General features: G+C 52.2%; 9 protein-coding genes across 9 annotated transcripts; 6 read left to right on the top strand and 3 right to left on the bottom strand.

Moving 5' to 3' along the window:
* Window positions 1–529: 529 nt before the first annotated feature.
* PG994_015117 (uncharacterized protein) lies at window positions 530–859 on the top strand (the record flags this gene model as incomplete). The annotated part of the gene is made up of 1 exon (XM_066866526.1): window positions 530–859. One exon carries the CDS (start codon window positions 530–532, stop codon window positions 857–859), a length of 330 nt encoding a protein of 109 aa, XP_066708202.1.
* A 577-nt stretch (window positions 860–1436) lies between these two features.
* On the top strand, window positions 1437–2167 carry PG994_015116 (uncharacterized protein; the record flags this gene model as incomplete). The annotated part of the gene is made up of 2 exons (XM_066866525.1): window positions 1437–1567; window positions 1675–2167. 2 exons carry the CDS (start codon window positions 1437–1439, stop codon window positions 2165–2167), a joined length of 624 nt encoding a protein of 207 aa, XP_066708201.1.
* Window positions 2168–3567: 1400 nt separating this feature from the next.
* On the bottom strand, window positions 3568–4051 carry PG994_015115 (uncharacterized protein; the record flags this gene model as incomplete). Its single annotated transcript, XM_066866524.1, has 2 exons — window positions 3568–3826; window positions 4005–4051. The coding sequence occupies 2 exons, from the start codon at window positions 4049–4051 to the stop codon at window positions 3568–3570; spliced, it is 306 nt and encodes a 101-aa protein (XP_066708200.1).
* Window positions 4052–6242: 2191 nt separating this feature from the next.
* PG994_015114 (uncharacterized protein) lies at window positions 6243–8154 on the bottom strand (the record flags this gene model as incomplete). The annotated part of the gene is given in 5 exon segments (XM_066866523.1): window positions 6243–6595; window positions 6655–6915; window positions 6977–7208; window positions 7220–7471; window positions 7591–8154. 5 exon segments carry the CDS (start codon window positions 8152–8154, stop codon window positions 6243–6245), a joined length of 1662 nt encoding a protein of 553 aa, XP_066708199.1.
* A 944-nt stretch (window positions 8155–9098) lies between these two features.
* On the top strand, window positions 9099–12366 carry PG994_015113 (d-amino acid hydantoin hydrolase (hydantoinase); the record flags this gene model as incomplete). The annotated part of the gene is made up of 5 exons (XM_066866522.1): window positions 9099–9156; window positions 9226–9428; window positions 9488–11344; window positions 11534–12016; window positions 12097–12366. 5 exons carry the CDS (start codon window positions 9099–9101, stop codon window positions 12364–12366), a joined length of 2871 nt encoding a protein of 956 aa, XP_066708198.1.
* A 118-nt stretch (window positions 12367–12484) lies between these two features.
* Window positions 12485–13641, bottom strand: PG994_015112 (uncharacterized protein; the record flags this gene model as incomplete). The annotated part of the gene is made up of 5 exons (XM_066866521.1): window positions 12485–12599; window positions 12654–12725; window positions 12793–12910; window positions 12985–13363; window positions 13489–13641. 5 exons carry the CDS (start codon window positions 13639–13641, stop codon window positions 12485–12487), a joined length of 837 nt encoding a protein of 278 aa, XP_066708197.1.
* A 640-nt stretch (window positions 13642–14281) lies between these two features.
* PG994_015111 (uncharacterized protein) lies at window positions 14282–15479 on the top strand (the record flags this gene model as incomplete). The annotated part of the gene is made up of 3 exons (XM_066866520.1): window positions 14282–14413; window positions 14745–14770; window positions 14825–15479. The coding sequence occupies 3 exons, from the start codon at window positions 14282–14284 to the stop codon at window positions 15477–15479; spliced, it is 813 nt and encodes a 270-aa protein (XP_066708196.1).
* A 1341-nt stretch (window positions 15480–16820) lies between these two features.
* PG994_015110 (uncharacterized protein) lies at window positions 16821–17131 on the top strand (the record flags this gene model as incomplete). Its single annotated transcript, XM_066866519.1, has 2 exons — window positions 16821–16918; window positions 16960–17131. The coding sequence occupies 2 exons, from the start codon at window positions 16821–16823 to the stop codon at window positions 17129–17131; spliced, it is 270 nt and encodes an 89-aa protein (XP_066708195.1).
* Window positions 17132–17142: 11 nt separating this feature from the next.
* PG994_015109 (uncharacterized protein) lies at window positions 17143–18920 on the top strand (the record flags this gene model as incomplete). Its single annotated transcript, XM_066866518.1, has 6 exons — window positions 17143–17226; window positions 17296–17556; window positions 17640–17653; window positions 17707–17719; window positions 17853–18833; window positions 18894–18920. The coding sequence occupies 6 exons, from the start codon at window positions 17143–17145 to the stop codon at window positions 18918–18920; spliced, it is 1380 nt and encodes a 459-aa protein (XP_066708194.1).
* Between the last annotated feature and the right edge of the window lie 32 nt (window positions 18921–18952).

Below are 18952 nucleotides of genomic sequence, written 5' to 3'. Positions count from 1 at the left end.
GGCTACGATTGTCGATGGGGCTTCCAATCACGGTATCAGCCGTGCCGGTACACAGTCAGCACTGCCGATTTCCGTAAACTGATACCTACCTCATTTATGCAGTGTGAATGCGACCGGAAGCGAACCGAGAGAGAGCCTGCCAGCCCGCCCAGAGAACCAGATAATCAAGCAACAACAACACGAGGCGCGAGGCGCCCAGACTCTCGGCTGCAAATAGAAATAGAACCTTATGTAGGCAGAGACTGGGCATCATCCATGATCATATGCAAGGACAGGACGGAAACCAACATGCATTGGCCTAACCGCTCGGAGTCCAAAGTGATCAGCATAGATTAGGTCGACATTCTCCTCTTCGAAAAAGGGCTGTTAATGTTTTTTATTCTCCATCGATCGCATCTGATGAACCATTCCCTTCCCTCCCGCTCCCTCGATCAATCCCATCGCACTCCGCTCTGTTGCCTGCCACCCCTGACTTGGACCTGACTTGCGAGACCCAACTGGATTGGTATGGCTTGATGCAACCTCTACTATGGAGAAGCAACTCGACCTTTCAGAGTACGAGCCGCACTATCCCGTCACCGACGATAACCATGCCGCCTACGTCGTCGTGCCCTCTCTCGTGTTCTTCGCCTACGCCATTCTCGCCGTCATAGCCAAGAACGTCCTGCGCTTCAAGTGGACCACCGTCAAGCTCCACGATGTCGTCTTGATCATCAGCACCCTGCTGCTTATCGCCCAGACGGCATGTGTCGTTCTTTCTTGCGAGTCGGGACTCGGTAGCCATCTGGACAGTCTTTCCAAGGAGCAGATCAGGCGCTTCAACCAGGTAGGGCGATCTTCTATTTACTTATTACTCTGATTGGAACGCTTGTTTGATGGAGGACGTGCACACACAGAGGGGAGAACCGTTAGAAAAGAAGCAACGTCGTGACTAGCTGCGGGATCTTGCCTACTGACTAAACTACTTGCTAGCTCACGTTCGCCGCCGATCTCTTGTCCTTGCTGGCGCAAACCTGCGCCAAGATCTCCGTCAGCCTCTTGATAAGTGTAATATCGAATCAAGCCTGTAAGCAACTTTCGGGGTCTATTCCTTCGTATCCAGTTGTTATTCCTCATTATCCCAGTGTCTGGGGGGTGGTGGACTCATCATTAATGCAAGGAGTCGCATTTGTTCCCTATTGGGACATCTCGTTTATTCCAAAAAGAGTAGTACTAACGCCGCGAGCCTATAGATCCCTGGAGCCACAAAGAAACCGTTGTCCACGGCATCAACCAGAACCACCTCTTCGACGCGAATCGATTGCTGTTTCTCCCTCATCATCCTGTGCTCGGTCGTCGGCGTTATCGGCTTGTCGTTACAGTGCGGCTTCAGCGCGCTTGCCGAGTCGTGGTCCGCCGCGTCGCTGGGCCACTGCTCCTGGGGTGGTGAGGTTTGGATGTTCAACGCCATCGCGGGGGTCATCACGGACCTGGGGCTCTGCGCCCTGCCCATCGCTATGATGTGGAAGGTCCAGACCCGATCAACCGTCAAGGCTACCGTCACCATTCTGTTTGGTTCGCGCATCCTGTAAGTTATTAATTATTCCAAACACTTCCTTTGGTGATAGTTGCTTTCCCATTCACCTACACAGCCCAATCATGGAGAACCTAGCTAATCAACCTGATAAAATACAGCGTACCACTCATTGCGCTCCCCAGTATTGTGCAGGGGCCACAAGTTACAAATGGAAGTGGCGCCGACGTCACCTGGCTGGCTGTAACCCCGACGGTGTGGCATCAAGTTTCCATCAACCTCTCGGTGCTGACAGCCTGCATCCCGAGCCTCAAGAGTTTCATCGACAGCCTGACAGGGTACACCTCGGGCATCCGCATCATGCTTCCCTACGAGTACCCGACCTACTCGAGCGGCAGCCACAACCATGGAGTCCGCTCGACCATCGCGGCCGTGTACCGCGGTTCGCGGCCCGGCGTGAACACCACTCTGGTGTCATCGGATCGGGCAGACCATCAGCATAGGAAAAGAGGCGGGGACGGCTGTGACGCGAACGCGCGGGCGAACGGGCGGACCGAGAGCACACAGGACTTGACAGAGGGCGTCATTCACCGAAGTGATCAAGTCTCCGTCACTTTTGAAAGGTTACCGAGCAACTATGCTAAAGGCGTTTAGAGATAATAAAAAAGGGGCTGGGTACCCCTTACACACTTCGATAACTGTATAACTACGCGAACTTACGGATGGATGCTTTTACGAATAGGAGTACGGCTCAAAGATACCAAGAGGATGTGTTATTGGCCCAGCGCTTTGACATGCTATATAATACAGAGATGAGGATATATATCTCAACATATATACCATAAACCAATATATCTATCACTTCTACGTTCAGCATGGAAACTTGTCCTCTGAATAGCAAGTAGTATGCTGAAAGAGAAAGGGGTGCGTTCTGTAAGTATCTACGATTATTGAAGCTGTTTCAAGACTACTGCTGCACCCAGCAGTAACAGTTGCGCCATAGGTGCCCCCAATCTGACGCCGTAGCCCACAATATGCACCTCAGATGTATAACCACTGGACACGATTGATTGTTCCGCTGCACGTACGTCCCTTTGGCCTTTGGCATTCCTCAAGTCGTGCACTGTTGGTTCCGATCCTTGGAGTGGAGGCCCCATGTCAAAAGAGGAGTGGCGTTGCATCTAGGCTGTGGATAACTACAGGCCCACGCCTCCCCCCCCGCTGCAAGTGACAACCTCATTACATACTCCCTTTTGTCACTCATTGGTGGTAAAACTGAAGGGCGGTCAAGTAGTAGTACAAGTGATTTTGTAAAGTGTAAAGTTCAAACCTAGCGAAAGGCCCGAAATCTATACGACGAACTTTGACTTACTCCAGCCAAGCCTACAACTTTAACAGGCAAATAGACATCTCTTCTTTTTCGTCATTTTCTTCTTCGGGCAATCTGCTCGCTGGAAAGTATTTTATAGTCTTAATTAAGCTTTTCTAAGCTAGATCTAGTCGTATGTGTGTTCCTCGTCGAAAAGAGTATCAATAAATTCAGGCTTTGAGTATCCTGTTGCTGCATACAACATCCATACCTGATTAACACTGTCCCTGTTCGCTTTCTACTAACGCAGAGCACGATTCGGTACATCATGTTCAGCCTTTCGGCTTCATATATGGTGTCCAACCTCTCGGCTGCATGTAGGAGCAAAATTTTCCTAGTTCCTTTGTAACCTCGCAAGTCAGTAGAGTAGGCCAATTTGATTGGAGGTGATGCCGCGACCTCGGATTAGGATTTCGGACGCGGCCATCATTTCAAGGTATGGCTGGAGGGCTGGACAAATCAACGGAGTCTTGCGGTTATCCCTACTCGTAAGCTGCCGGACCCCGGTGACATGAGGGACTGATCATGGTGGCTATTTAGAAGACTTGTTAGTCATGGTAATCGGTGGTAAGCTGGGTTTCATATTTTTCGTTGTAGAGCCTCATACCGAAGAGGTACACCAGCAAATATTTGCGTTCCATTTGATCGTCGTGTTCTTCTGGTGGGCGTCCTGGTTGATCATGGCTTACGCTCTGGTAGCGGCATTTGGCTTCAAGCCGTCGCTGAACTCGATGAACTCGGCTGGTACCCATCTTAACTTGGCATCCAGATACTCCGCGTTGACGGTGTCAAGAAGCTCATGCACTCGGATACGCATATAAGCAGCTGCGTGCCTCTTGCGGTGCTTGTCGGTCTGGACCTGCTGCTGGCCCTCGCCAACTCCAAGTCCGGCCTCCTGGGCTCGAGACCACTGCTCCCAGTTCTTGGCAGGTTTTGGGCAAATCCTATGAGGGTCAGTATAATTCCAATACCTCGAAGTCGCAAGTGTTGTGTGCCCTTACATCCTTGAATCGTCCAACGAGTACACATCCTTCGATGCCATTATCCTTGACCTTGGAGGTAGGCTATTACCCAGGTGGTTAGACAGACGTAGACGAAGATGAGTTCAAAGGAAACGCTTACCGAAGGCTCGAAGTGCTGTTCCCTAGAGGACGCGAAAACGTCGACATTGTGTTAGGTCACAAGTCCCTCATATGGAAGGGGAGCGATCGCGTATAATGAAATAGCTTCGAGAAAGGACGATGAATCGCTCAAGGGCAGCTTCCTTCAGGCCGATACGATTACAACGCTTCTCGTTGCCGGCTCTAGGCCCCTTTTCACGACCAAGAGTACGCGAGTGGGGGTGCCGTTCTTGGAATAGATGCCGCGACCCTAAGCAGGAATAAATTTACCATGTATATTTTACCGTGGTACCCAAATTTGTTACGTATTGAAGCGGGTTATTTGACTTGGAACCGCATTTCTAGACTGCGCTGAGTTCCTCACAGCTCATCATCGGAGGGCTGTCTGAAAGAAACCCTGAAAACAAAGTGTCTCTCCTTATGATTTACTGCATCATATATTTTGAAACATAGGTTTTATAATATCTCTGCTTAAGGCTATCACCTACTGGACTACCGGACTTTGACACTGCCTGAAGCTAACTTTCATAGCAAAGCCCCCTTCTCGTTCTCAACTCCCGGTCAAATACCTGAGTTGCCAAGCATTTGCAAAGCTATAATTTGGGATCCATTGTCTGAAGGGCACAGTCTTACAGTAACCAAGTAAGTGATTGATTCATAAACTAAAATCAACAGAAGTGGGTAAAAATATAGAGTCCAAGACTCACAAGGCACAGCATCTGGTGTAATGTTACTCTAGGTACCTTTTTGGCAAAGGGTCGCATAATTATACTTAATAGGCGACAAGCCAATACCGATAAGGCCACTGTCAAGTTTGACACCTCAAAAGGTAGATCCATGAAACCTGCTTTTTCGTAACTCAGCCGAAGCTCACAAAGGGGCAACGTAGAAATGAATCTGTATAGTCACTTATATCCCTAGAACCAGATGCAAGTGGTCACATATCGTTTCAGAACAAACCTGTGGCTCTTGCATAAAGAGAGCCACATGGTATATGTCAGGTCAGAGCCACGGAGTAGGATGAGACCTTAAAAGGTTACCGTATCCCAGTCACTGATATCTGTTCAGCTTCCACAGATCACTCACTCTGTACAAAAGTTACACATTATTGCTGATTATACGATGAATCAGTTCACTTTATTTAACTGCCTCCTACCAGAGCTGCGAATCATGGTTTGGGAGGAGGCAATACCAAATGCGTCACCCACTGTATTTCGCGCGGAGCTGATGCGCCAGGACGATCAAGTTGGATCGGATCAAGTTCCCATAGCAGTGCTGAACCATGTTCACGAACACGGATTCAAGGAGAACCTTATACCCACCCTCGCCAGACTGCTTTTCACCTGCCACTCTTCAGCAGCTGTGGCCTTGGGTGCCTACAACGCTTTTTTTTTTTTGCGGCTCCAGTCCCTTTGGCGCTGCACGGTCTACCTTACTGCATCGATGCGCACAGCGACCTCCTCGTCCTGGAGAACTACTGGGCGACGTCAATGGATCGTCTTGGTAGAGAGGCAATCCGCCACCTCGATAGCCCGAAGCCGCTCCGGTCCGTGGGCATCGAATGGCCGGGCCCATCCCGTAGTATCCCCCCGTCGCCTCTTAGACGATGCGTAGAAGAAGGGACAGGAGATTTACTGAGGCGACTCCCAGATCTCGATGCATTCTACGTCGTGGTGCACCCGAACCATGTTGGGCTTGACGTCCGAGAGCGATGGCGGCTATTTTTGGAAAGCGCTAAGATGCGGTCTTTTCGGGAGCGGTATGAAGCTCGACTAAAACGCTTCGTGGAGGAATACCGAGCCACGACAGCCCGGCGGCCATCGCTGCGGTTTCGCTGTGGGAATCGCGAGTATTTCGAGCTGTCCGCTGAGGAAGTTGCCCGGTCTTGGGGATTCGAGGACGTGGTGCCGCTTCTAAATACAGTGAAGGCTATCATATCGCAGCGGAACCAGGAGAGGAGTGGGGTCGGGTGTCTAGTCTTGTCTTGGAGAGTGTGAGAGTGAGGTGTAATAGCTGTCTCGATGCCAGTTCCCAGCGGGATGATCCAGCAAAGTTATAATATAAGGAATACGCATCCATACCTAAGCGCCATTGTAGGCTTACGTACTTCGTTCAACTATCCTTGAGTCGAATAATAAGCCGCGAAGTTTTGGAAACCTTTGGTATAACCTTGGAGCAGAACGCATATCAAACTTTATCGCCCTTTAATCCCGTTTGCATACCCTTGATATGAACTGTCTTATCTTTCGAGGGTGGCGGTCTTGACAGTGAGATCCTTCTCTATATCTGCAGTCGCACGTTCTTCGCCAACAAGTACATCCCCAGGTGTAACTCCCAATCTAGAAGCTTCGTCGGGTGTGAAGGTGCTGTAATAATCGACATCGTCTATGTCCGCCAGCCCAGGCGGTGGGCTAAGTCTATTGATGCCCCAGTGAACCAAGAAGCTGACGGTAAAGCCTAGTGGGAAGGCCAAGCTGTAGAGATTCGTACATGCTTTGGGCACCTCAATTGTTGGATTGACATTGTGAACGAAGCCGGGTATAAGATAACTCCATCCGACAACCCAGGAGGCAAACGCACGTAGATTGACACCTGTGAGGCCCTGGTTAGATATGAAAAGCCAGAAAATCCTGAACAAAGGGGGCGCTCACCATTCCAGTAGTAGTACACTCCACTCTTGCCAGGGTGGTAGAGGTCTGACAGCTTGACTCTCCTCTTCCTCAGTACCCAATACTCGCAGACCATAATGCCAACGATCGGTCCGAGGAACACACTGTAAGCAGACAAGACGCTGATGAAGACACTTGCCGACGACAAGAGCTTCCAGGGGCACATCGCGATGCTAAGAACCAAGCCGATATAAGCACCACGGCGAATGTCGATATAATTTGACGAAAGTCCAGCCAAGTCCACTGGGGGTACTAAGTCAGCAAGAAGTTTTAAAACAAAAGTAGGGTTGGTATAAAAGCTTACTTCCGGCAGAGAAAGCGTTATCAATCGTGTTGATTGCCAACTGGCACACCACCAGGCCAAACCCTGCGAAGAACGCCGCAGCTCGCGCCCCAGGCGTGTAAGACGTGTCTAGCCACTTCTGCACCAAGTCGGGCGGGTTCCAGACAGCCTCACCGTAGATCTCCCGAGATGCGGAGGACGCGAGGCACCCGAAGAAGGGCATGATGATTCCAAGCAGTATAATGCTCGAGTACTGGCCCAGACTTGGTCGCCAGGCCGGCGCGCAAAACGTGAGTAGTCGGGCTGGTTTGTCAAGCCCACGGCGATGGACCCGATGACGGCAGTGGTCGCGGATACGATGCTCCACCCCAGTTCGGAGCTACCTTGCACGGTTGCCGGCTCACTTAGCAGGGACCCGGCACCGTGCGCCGCCGAGAGGCACCAGATCATAATGCAGATGAGGGTGGTGGCTGAGACGATGTTCATGTACAGGATGGCAAAACGTAGTCGCTCAGGCTTATCGAGTGAAGATTGTCAGTAATTGCATACGCATAGACATCTGTCTCGCAACTTGGGGCGAACAGAAAGGCTGGCCACAACCAAACAGGGGAGGAGATGCGAGGGCGAGGGCTTACTTTGAACCAGAGTACCGGTACCATCAGCAGGTTAAATATGGCCCAACCGACGAACTGCTTGGTGTCCATATGCGCTGACTCCGGGAAATGGTTACGTATGTGCTGATACGACGGGAATATGGCGGCAAGGATGTTCTGCACGCAAAGGCCGCCTGTCCAGGACTGGACCGAGAACCACACCAGCGAAAGGATGATGCGCTGGATGAGGATGAAGTACTGGCCGTAAACGCCCCACACGAAACGGCTCACGACCGGAAAGCCGATGTGCCACTCGGCGCCGACGTAGCCATTGAGGATGGCCACGGCGGCGGTGATGAGCTTCCCTAAGATCAGGGCGATGACGGCCTGCCAGACCGAGAGGCCCAGGGCCACCAGCGACGCGCCGAGCTGCCAGTTGGAGATGCAGATCTGGTTGATGGCCCAGAAGGAGATGTAGGCCCAGCGCGTCCAGGTCCGTCGGTGCGGAGGGAGGGGCCGGATGTCGTCGTTGATCCATACGTTGGATACGCCGCGCGATTGCGAAGGCACGCGCAGGCTCACGACGAGGGAGGAGAGAAGCGCCATCGTATCTCAGACCACTTCGCCAAAGTAAAAGGAAGAGACATAGATTGCAAATCGCCAAAGTCGCGAAGAGCCCGCGGTCGGGATGATTGCTACTACATATTAACTAGTTCTTGACATGCGTATGCTTATTAGGTGGCTTTAAACGCAACTACCAGGACACGAGATAAGTAGATAAGATAATATATGCGCTATGGATGCGACCGTGTAACGTTGACCCTTGCAGCATATGGATCAAGTATCTTGCCGATGATGATCATATTGTCTGCTGACCAGGATACAGTTTGTCGGAATTGGCGGTATCGGGACGTGGAAATGCACCGCTACGACGAACGACGACCGTAGCAGGTTAGGCTGGTAGGAATAAACTACCTGCCGAATAAACGCCTCGTAAACGTCCGGTATTTTTCGACGCTCACGGTTATTAATCTCAATCCAAATGTTGCTTCCACGTTGTCCACGTTGTCCACCTTGTCCACGTTGATTCCATACCAAGTGTACGTTTAAGGCGAAGGCGGACGTTTATTCCAGTGTATAGCTAATCAATGGTTAGTCCATGCGTCCATTAGGTCCAGCGTTTATCCTAGGGGAGAAGTGGTATGCTACCTATCGCCAATGTGATTCATTTGTGATCTCGTAATTGCACTGCTAAGGGACATCGGCATGTTCCGATATCTCTCTCCATGAACCCCGCGATGTGCTCCAATCTCCAACCCCACTTGCTCCGACCCATCTTCCATTTGATCAAATGACTACCGGCCAGACTCCGACTCCTGCTCAGTGGCTTATCAAGGTTCAATACGAGCGCAGGCAATTGCACCCTCATCGGACTGAAATGGAATACTTATCATTACTTGAGAGTCTCACTGTAAGAGTACGTCCAAAGTGGCGGATACTCCAAGCCCTCCAGACATACCACTGCTTGAGTTTCGAGGACCAAGATCAAGATGGGTAGCAAAAGCGTTGAAACATCAAAGACGGTAAGAATAGGCGTGGATGTTGGCGGTATGTCCCCCTCCCCCCTTCCTCCCCAAATCCTCGGGCCCGGAACCGAGCTAATATGGTCAATGCAAGGCACCAACACGGATGCCGTGGCGATCAACCCGACACAGCAGTCCGAACCAGGGCGTGGAGTCCTCGCCCACCACAAGACTCCCACCACACCGGATGTCACCGCAGGGATTGAGGCCGCCGTCGGAGCTGTCCTGGAGAAGTCTCATCTAGCTGCCGACACCATCGCGAGTGTGACGGTCGGCACTACCCACTTCATTAACGCGGTAGTCGAGCAAGACGCACGTCGCCTGCGCCGCGTCGCTATCCTGCGTTTGTCCCGGAGCTTCCTGAGGGAGATCCCGCCCTTCTCGGAGTTCCCCCGGCCCTGACCAAGATCATTAAGGGCTACGTGGGCTACTGCGATGGCGGACTGCACATCGACGGGTCCGAGGAGGCGCCAATCGTCGAGGCGCAGGTCGTGGAACGCTGCCGGGAGATCAAGGCGTTGGGTCTGACGGCCGTCGTGGTCGTCGGCGCATTCTCGCCAATCGACGAGGTCTTCCAGCAGGAAGACCGGGTGCGGGAAATCGTGCTGCGCGAGATGCCGCCGGGGACCGACGTGGTCGTCTCCCACGAGGTCGCCAACATCGGCCTCCTCGAGCGCGAGAACGCCAGCATCCTCAACGCCGCCATCCTGCAGTACGCCCGGCGCACGGTTCGGGGGTTCCGCCGCGCCATGAAAGCGCTGAACCTCCATTGCCCGCTCTTCCTCACCCAAAACGACGGCACGCTCTTGGATGCGGCCGCTGCGGCTAGGGATCCCCATCCGCACGTTCAACTCCGGAGCCACCAACTCCATGCGCGGGGCTGCCTATCTCGCGGGCACGACACCCAAGATTCGTCCGCGATTGTGGCGGACATTGGCGGAACCACCACGGATGTCGGCGTCCTGCTCCCTTCCGGGTTACCAAGGCAGGCGTCAGCTTATGTGACGGTTGCGGGTGTGCGGGTCAACTACTCGATGCCTCATCTGCATTCTGTCGGCCTGGGTGGCGGTTCCATTGTTAGACGGGCTGATGACGGAAAAGTGACCGTCGGACCAGGCTCGGTCGGCCATTATCTGACACGGGAAGCTTTGGTCTTTGGCGGAAAGGTGGTGACTGCTTCCGACATCGCTGTCGCTGTTGGTAGGGCCCAGATGGGAACATGCGCGGTCAATCTCGAGCCATCCTTGGTCACGAATGCCGAGACCCAGATCAAGAAGCTTCTCGAGGGGGTCATCGACTTGATCAAGACCAGCCCAGAACCTCTCCCTGTTCTTCTCGTCGGTGGCGGTGCCGTTCTGGCACCATCGTCGTTGGAAGGTGCTTTGGAGTTAAGGCACCCCCCTTTCAGCGATGTGGCGAATGCTGTGGGAGCTGCCATCTCAAATGTGGGCGGTACGGTGGACGTCATCCAAAGCGTCGCGGATCAGTCAATCAAGGAGGCGGTCGAGCGCGCCAAGGCAATGGCGATCCAGAGGGCCATAGATGCTGGTGCAGAGCGGGATAGTGTTCGGGTTGCGGAAGAGGAGAGTTATCCGGTGACATACGTGGCAAACAAGTTGCGGACGGTGGTGAAAGCCATTGGGAAGTTGGATATCAACCTGAAAGCAGAGTCTTCAACGGAAGAGGACTTTGCGGGCGAAGATGAGGAAGAGGAGTCAGAGGTAGCGAAAGACTTCTCCATCGTGGTGGTGGAGGAGCCGGAACCAGTCGATCCCGTCACATATCAGCCCAAGGTCATCCGAAACGAATCAACGGGTATTCTGGAGTGGCATATCAGCGAAACCGACATCAACTATCTGGCCGATGGCTGTTACGTTCTCGGCTGTGCCGGCGGCGGCAGCCCCGCAGCATCCCGTATCCAGTTGCGCGATATGCTGCGCGCGGGCCACACCATGCGCGTTATCGACACATCGTCGCTGGACCCTAAAGCCTTGGTATACTGGGGCGGACACATGGGCTCCCCCGCGACGTCGAATGAGCGGCTGCAGTCCATTGAGACGGTGTACGCGTTCCGGGCGCTGATGGAGTACCGCCGCGAGGAGTCCTTCGAGGCCGTGCTCTCGCTCGAGATCGGCGGCGCCAACGGCCTCGAGCCGTTTCTCGTGGGCTCGTCCCGCTTCTTCGACCGCCCCATCATCGACGGCGACCTGATGGTAAGCGACTTTCGGGGTTGATTCCTTCCTGTTCCAGCGTTTATTACTCCTTATTCTGGTGTTTATTCCCCGTTATCCCAGTGTCTCAGGGGGGATGGGCTCCCCGTTTATTCGAGGGGTTGCCTTTATTCCCTCTTGAAACATATCGTTTATTCTAAAAAGAGTAATACTAACGCCGGATTTTGGTAGGGCCGAGCATATCCCTGCTATTGGCAGACTACCATCGCCGTCCACGCCCCCAATGAGCTGGTCCCCTGTGCCATCGACAGCGGCGACGGCAAGACCATCCTCATGGTGCGCGCGCCCGACGACGAGATCGTCGACCGGGCTTTGCGCGCGTCGTGCTCCGAGATGGGCTCGCGGGTGGGCATGGCGTCCTGCCCCGCGACGGCCGAGAAGGTGGGCAAGTTCGGGGTGTTGAAGACGGTCTCGCTCGCCTGGCGCATCGGACGCTGCATCGCACGTGCCGAGGCGACCAATACCCTGTCCATGGTCGCGGAATCGATCGTGCAGGAAGCCGGAGGTGCCAAGAGCGCCAAGATCCTTTTCAGAGGTAAGATCGTGGCAGTGGAGAGGCGGCTGTTCAAGGGCCACTCTCTGGGATCCATCACCATCGCCGGCCTCGCTGCTTCAGAGGAAGAGAACAGCGGTAGCGGAATGGGCCAACAGGGGGTAATGCCTGCCGTCAAGACAGGCGGGACACTCACGATCCCGTTCAAGAATGAAACCTCTTCGCCGAACACACGGCCGAGGACGGGACCACCAAGAGCATCATCGCTTCCGTTCCCGACTTGATCTGCGTGCTAGACACCTCAAGCGGTCGAAACCTGGGGGTGCCCGAGTTCAAGTGCGGGTTCCGGGTCACGGTGCTGGGCATTACCTGCTCCCCGCGCTGGACCGAGACCCCTGCTGGGCTAAAGATTGGCGGTCCGAAGGCATTTGGTTACGATATTGACTACCAGCCTATCGGACAGTACGTTGAACCAAGAAGTGTCATTGAAGAGTTCGCACCGCCAGTGTAGGATGTTATAAGGCTCAAAGGAAAAGCTATTCTATATCACTGCATATAGAGGTAATAGAAAAGGTTATCTGTAACTATATCGTCTCTTGTCTCTAATGTTCTACTTTTCACAACTAGAGTTAAGTACGCTTCAAGTCATACTTGGAAAAGAAAGCCCGCAGCACAGGTATTGTTGGGAAAAGACGGTAACCGCGGGCCCTCCCACGTAAAGGATGGACCGGATTGCGAGCGAGTCTGGCCAAAGTTTAGTTGTGCTAATGTGAAAATATGAGGTGTGATGGTGTTCACGTACATGCCAAGTTGTTCTCAGGCATCTCTGCTAGGAGGGATTGTATTACCATCACGAGAGGACCGATAGCACTGATAATGAAATTAGCACAGAGGGGAAAGCAAAGCGGTAACTTCCCAATTTTCATATGACACTTACAGGGCACTGACGCTCATACTCGTGGAAATACCAATCTTGTGCCTCTTGTGCATATGAAGATTGCGCACTATGCCCCGAGGGGCGAGAGCAAGAGTTAGGTCTATCATACCTGTGTAAACTGATGAGATCGAGTCGGTTAACTGTGCTTGAACCATTGCCAGTACGCTTCGACGAAACAAAAAAATTACCTACCGGTGGCGATGGCAATCGCTCCAACTACGTAGCGTTGCGGCCAACAGCGTCCCGGCAGATAGGGGCCCCCGGAGTGGGCCGCCCCTAAAAGCCGACTGGTAGACTCCTCGCAGAGTCTGGCCCAAGACGACAGGGCGCCGAGCCACAGGACCATGTTCAAGCTCACGACGAAGAAGCACAACACCCGCCGTATCCAGGGCTCGGTTGTTAGGCGCAGAAGTGTCATGACATACGCCGTTTTGCCAAGCCCGGCCGCGACGGCAGTACATGAGCCCGTCGCGAGGTAGAAAGCGACAGGGCGTCCGTGGGGGACCGGCTCGGCGGACCAGCCGGCGCGGAACATGGCCGTGGTGAATGCGGCACTCATTATAATGGCCAACTGTGGCTCGTCAGTGACATACAAACATCTTGAAAGCCTCAGCGCGAGATCAGAGACGAGATGAAATGGCGATGAGTGGACAAGGTGACAAGTGGAAGGAAAGAAGGGAGAGACGGTATCATTACCACGGATATGCCTAGAACCAAATCGTCCCACCATAATACACCGACCCGGAACATTCGACACCAGATGCGAAGTCCGAACGATATCGTCGCGAGCGGTGCTAATGCCCATGATGCAGCAACGACAATGACATCGGCGTCCGGCACCTCGCCCATTTTGTTTTTATAGAGAGTGATTAAGTATTAAACGACTTTAAGGAACAGTCCCTGACAGGTACTCGGATAGAGGTTTAACAAGAATCAAGTTAACAGGAAACTGTATCACAGCAATCAGATGTCAGCAAGACTTTTATTATAAAGGAAGATGATGAACCTGACTTTGATTATATATTGCTGCCCTGAGCTGAAAGAGACCAGCCTATAAGGACCTCGATCGTACGTCCTACAAAGATCGCCATGCATGTAAGCAGGCAGTGTAGCATTTGGGGGCCAGAGGTGCACATGGGGGCGAAGGGTGTCGAGCCTGACCCGATCTCTGCTTTTGCAACCTTTGCAACTTAGGAAAGTGCCTTTCTTCGTACCAACTCATACCCGACTGACGTGAGATATCACGCCTCAAGGTTGTAGCTGAAGATAGTAGAAGAACATTACACGACAGATCGAGAACTCCAAGGCTTCCCAAGCCTTTTATCACAAGCTCAGACAGCCTGGAGAATGCCCTAGTCGTGGACGCAGCGTTCGACTGGCTAATGTGCCGGAAGGCATAACCGATACAGACATCATTAACTAGCTGATATCGGCCGGCATAGAGGAATGCAACATATACCAACTCCGGGTCAATACAGCATTCTATCTTATGCTACCCACGCTCGAAGATGACCAAAAGGCACGAGAGGACCTCAACGGCCAAGCCGCCACTACTGGCCCTGTCGTCGATCCAAAGCATCCAACCACCGAAGCCGGCGCCCCTAGTTTGGCACCGAAAGTTGTAACCACACAGGAAAGCCAGGTTTTAGATAGAACGAGCACCACCAACGGGAACAATAAGAATACGTGGACTTCAATGTACTTTCCTTGCAACGAGAAACCAAACAATGCTATTGTGAACTAGGACTAGGCAGACTTACTATATGAGTTGAATCGATGACCTTAAAAACTATATAGTTCTTCAAGAAAACCTTGGCCTAGATGGTTTAATGCCGTTGCAAGTTCACCTTTCCTTCGCCTAATACTTTACTCACCCTCCAAGTTCGAGGTTCACTAAACTTCTTACCTTCTTATCAAGTTACTCTAATTACTACACAGTCTCTACTCTACAGGTTTTCGCAGCCATCTCACCTCATACGTGAGTACACATTTGATTCTATCCTAAACACCAGGAAATTGACCCATCGTACAGCGATTTCACTATTTGCGTCACCTCTGAAGTCTTCGCAACGTGCGAAAATGCCACGACCAGCCCATCTGGCTCGTCAGGGCATGGGTCAAGGGTTGTACGATGCCCCGAGGACCTCGTCGAAGCGGAAATCGACTACACCCGAGAGATGGTTACAATGGCCTTGGGTCAACAAGGCGATGCAAATCAGGACGCAACAGAAGATCTTATAGCGGGATACACTCAAATGGCTTTCTATTCTCTATGGGACAGCTCACAGGCGGCGATAGCCCCAATAAAATCAGTAAGGACTGGCTTTGCTTTGCCAATTGGTCACCTTGCAAACGATTCGCCAGCATCTCCGCCAGGCTCGAAACGAAAAAACACAGACCATTTCCACCAAGCTCGAAGAAAGAAAATGAAGACCAGCGAGGGCGGTATTCCTGTTTCTCCTACACGAACCAAAGGTGCTCTGGTCCTCGCCCGCGCCGAGCTAGGCAACGAAACCCTCGGTATCAAGATATCGGATTCCAATATGACCATCATCAAAGAAGAGATGGCTACGTTTCTTTCTAAAGATGGCACCTTCGACGATATTCTACGGTTGCGGGCCATGGCTCACCGAGACATGAAGGAGGCCGAATACGTCAGGAAGTGGAACGACGAGGTTCTTGTTTAGAAGATAAGATCCTACCTTCACCAGCGGAACTGCGTAGCACCAGTCACAGCACCTGGAATGAGCTGCCAGTTCATGGAGCTGAAGCTTCTCGAGACCCTCGCAGACCTTATAATCCGGAAATGGACGTACTACAGAGACGGGCTATCCAACCCCGCAAGGCGCAGGCCTGCCGCAGGTCTCGTGAGAGAGACAGAGAAAGACAACCCGTTGTCTGAAACCGTATAGGATTAGGCATGAGGTTAAGGGGAATATTGGGCTCGGTTAAGGGAAGAAACGCGACGGGCTGCTTATTTCATTACATTTTCTACGACTAGTAAGTTGTTCTTATCGTGCACCCATTTTGTTGACCGCATCTGCTAACGCTGTATTCAGAACATACCTTCAATAGGGCAAAGCATATGGGACGTGGGTTTTAAGGATACCTACCTGAGACTGCGCGGAAGGGCATACACGATTCATTGCACTTTGGGAGAAACGAATCAATTAATAGTGGCTATGGGAGGAAAACAGATGCGATTCACTTAGAGGAATGCGCTCCGTAAGATGCACCCCTGTTCTCATGGTCGGCAGGGGAAGAGCTGAGTTTGAAGCGCTAAATCGCGCCTCATGCCCAGTTTTACAGGCCTGGCAGCCTGGCTAGTGTGCTCTAGGCTACATCTATCATTCACTGAATGGGAGCTAAAAGAACATCGACAGTTTGGTCCAATGCAGGTAACCATTGCACGCAAGTAGATGCTTGAAAAGTACACCCACGTGTGTTTCCAATGGCACGTACCGCAATGCTGGAAAATGCAGCAATTATCGCATTAGCTGCCTGCACGGGCAATCGAGGGCTCTAACCGTTGGGCAAAGTTGTTTGCTGAAGCCACCGTAACAGGCTAGGCTGGTTTGAATAAACCATTGAACTGCAGTTCAGGATTCTGCTACCGTTTACGTACGGAATAACGCTTCGCAGACCGTTTATCACACGCCTAAAATGGAATCAACGTTAACTTATTGTTCAATACTATATAAATTCAATACCAAGTACACGTTAAAGGCTTTAACAGACGTTTATTCAGTGTATAGTTGACCTAATGATGGTTAGTCCAAGCCTTGATTACCTCGAGACAGCCTTTTCTCCTACGGCACTGCCCCACACGAGACAGGCAGCCGCCACGATAGCAGCCTAAAGTAGCGAGAATTGACTGCTGAACGAAGGACACTCACTATTTTAGGCCTGCCGCTAAACGAGCTCCTTACTCCTATTTATGACTCCAACTCGATGTCGCCTCAATTCCTCGGTTTCCAGTCAACAAACCCGATAAGACAGAAACTCAACATCCCAGACCTCAAGCAGTCATGACTTCAGCTCGAATGGCTTCAGCTGGGGAGCGCATTCAATTGCCCGGCTTCGGTTTGCCAATGCAAGTTCCTCCCAACTCCTCATATGCCCCTGCGTAGGTAGGGTCTTGCTGATTACTTGATCATCACTACTTAGGCAATATCTACCATCGTGGTCGAGAGATGCTGGAAAGTCAAACAGATATCCCCATGCCATTGCAGATTACTTTGCTAGCGGTGGTATTACTGAGCGAGAACTGCGAATGCTTGACTTCGTGAACCAGATCACAGAAAAACCAGACTGGCACAGAAAGGTGTTCAATGAATAGATCGTCCAGAAATGGAAGGACGAAGGTGTGACGAATGTGTGCGATTCGACGAAACCCTGGGCGACTTCTACCTCTCGGAGAAGATGTTTGAAGTAGTAAGCCTATATGTGAAACCAGCTATATCGAAAAACTGTTATCATCTATACTAACATCTCTATTTGTAGTGTCTGGCTGAGTTGCGTGAAAAGGCTGCTGTCTTTGAAAAGACTCAGACGGTGCACGTTCTAGATGCAGAGCTAACGGTCGTCAAATCTGACTCCATGGTCCCGCCTGGACTCCAACAAGCTCTCCTTTCTGCAGTCAGGCCCCTGGAAGACGTCGCAGAGAACCAGAAAGACTGGCATCCGGGGTCAGAAAACCAGGTGCTCGGTCTTGTTCACCCGTCGCTCTTCCCATTATCTTACGGACTTAGCAAAGTATTGCCAGTGGGTAAAGTGCCGCTTGATGAATGTGCCAAGTATACGGGGCGGGCGAAACGACACCCTTGGACAACAGCCCACGAGAACAGACGAAGAAGACATCGTGAGTAATGGCGTTATGCTGGCGAGAAACATGTTAAGCTCAAACTATCACAGGTGGGGTAACGAGGTGAGTCCAGAAGCTTGGGGGGTGTTCCACTGGTTGCCCGCCAACGTAGAGTTCCGTGGCGATCAGATGAAGATAACTAGTTACATCAAAGGCCTCCATCCCCAGAAACACCAAGATCTGTACGCTGTCCTAGAGCGGCTTATGGAGAAGGCCGTTCCTCTCTGGAGCGACACTCTCGTGGTTTCACAAGAGGACTCGGATCAATGTTGGGGGTACTGGAGCCGATGATTATGAAATTCCAGATGGATTGATATACGACGGACCGGATTACATAATTGGTATCGACGAGTCTGATGACGAGTGGGACGAGCGACTTGAGTCGCTGGAAAACTCAGACGACTACCGTGAATGGAAAGAGCAGCACCAAGTTCTCATCCAGAGAGAGCCGGACGACTATGCTCCATTCGATAAGACTGTGCCGGAAGGCCACGGTCATATCGACTTGCGCACCCGCTTCGCCGAACCCGGTTTGCAGGTGATCTTCAAGCTGGCCAGTATCCACCTGACGCCCGACAAGCCCAACTACGAGGGTGGAACCTGGCACGTCGAGGGCGCGCTGAACGAGCACATATGTGCGACAGCGCTGTACTACTACGACCAGGACAACATCACGGACTCTTACCTTTCGTTCCGGCAGGAGTATGACATCGAAGAATTCGTCATGAGGCCCGAGCAACACAACTTCCGATCGTGCGAGGAGTACTACGGCATCTCTCAGGACGGGAGCCCCATGAAGGAGCTCAGGCGGGTTCTGACCAAGACCGGTCGACTCTTGACGTTCCCCAACGTCCTACAACATAAGGTATCCGGGTTCGAGCTCGCAGACCCGACCAAGCCGGGCCATCGTAAGATACTAGCCATGTTCCTGGTGGACCCGCACATCCCCGTCATCTCGACGGCCAACGTGCCTCCGCAGGATCGGCGATGGTGGGCCGAGGAGCTGCGACATACCCCAGACCAGCGGCTTTCAAGGCTGCCGAAAGAGCTGTTCGATGTTATCACCAATGGAGTTGAGGACTTCCCGATTTCCTGGGATCAGGCAGTGGATATCAGAGCGCGACTGATGGCGGAGAGAGGGGCTATCCAAGACAGTGTTGAAGAGGCCATGGATTCAGTAAGTATTTTTGAACATACCCTTGCTATGCCCCTTGTCACATTATTAACCTGGTCTCAGAACACTTTCGGGTTTTGCGAGCATTGAAGTTTGGATAGAACAAGGCGGTGTTTTCAATA

This window comes from Apiospora phragmitis (assembly GCF_038363925.1).
Source record: "Apiospora phragmitis strain CBS 135458 chromosome Unknown utg000014l:1.0-1827420.0:1.0-1829600.0, whole genome shotgun sequence".
Taxonomy (NCBI): Eukaryota; Fungi; Ascomycota; class Sordariomycetes; order Amphisphaeriales; family Apiosporaceae; genus Apiospora; species Apiospora phragmitis.
Note: the sequence above shows the minus strand (reverse complement) of the source record. Positions and strands in the feature narration are given on the sequence as shown.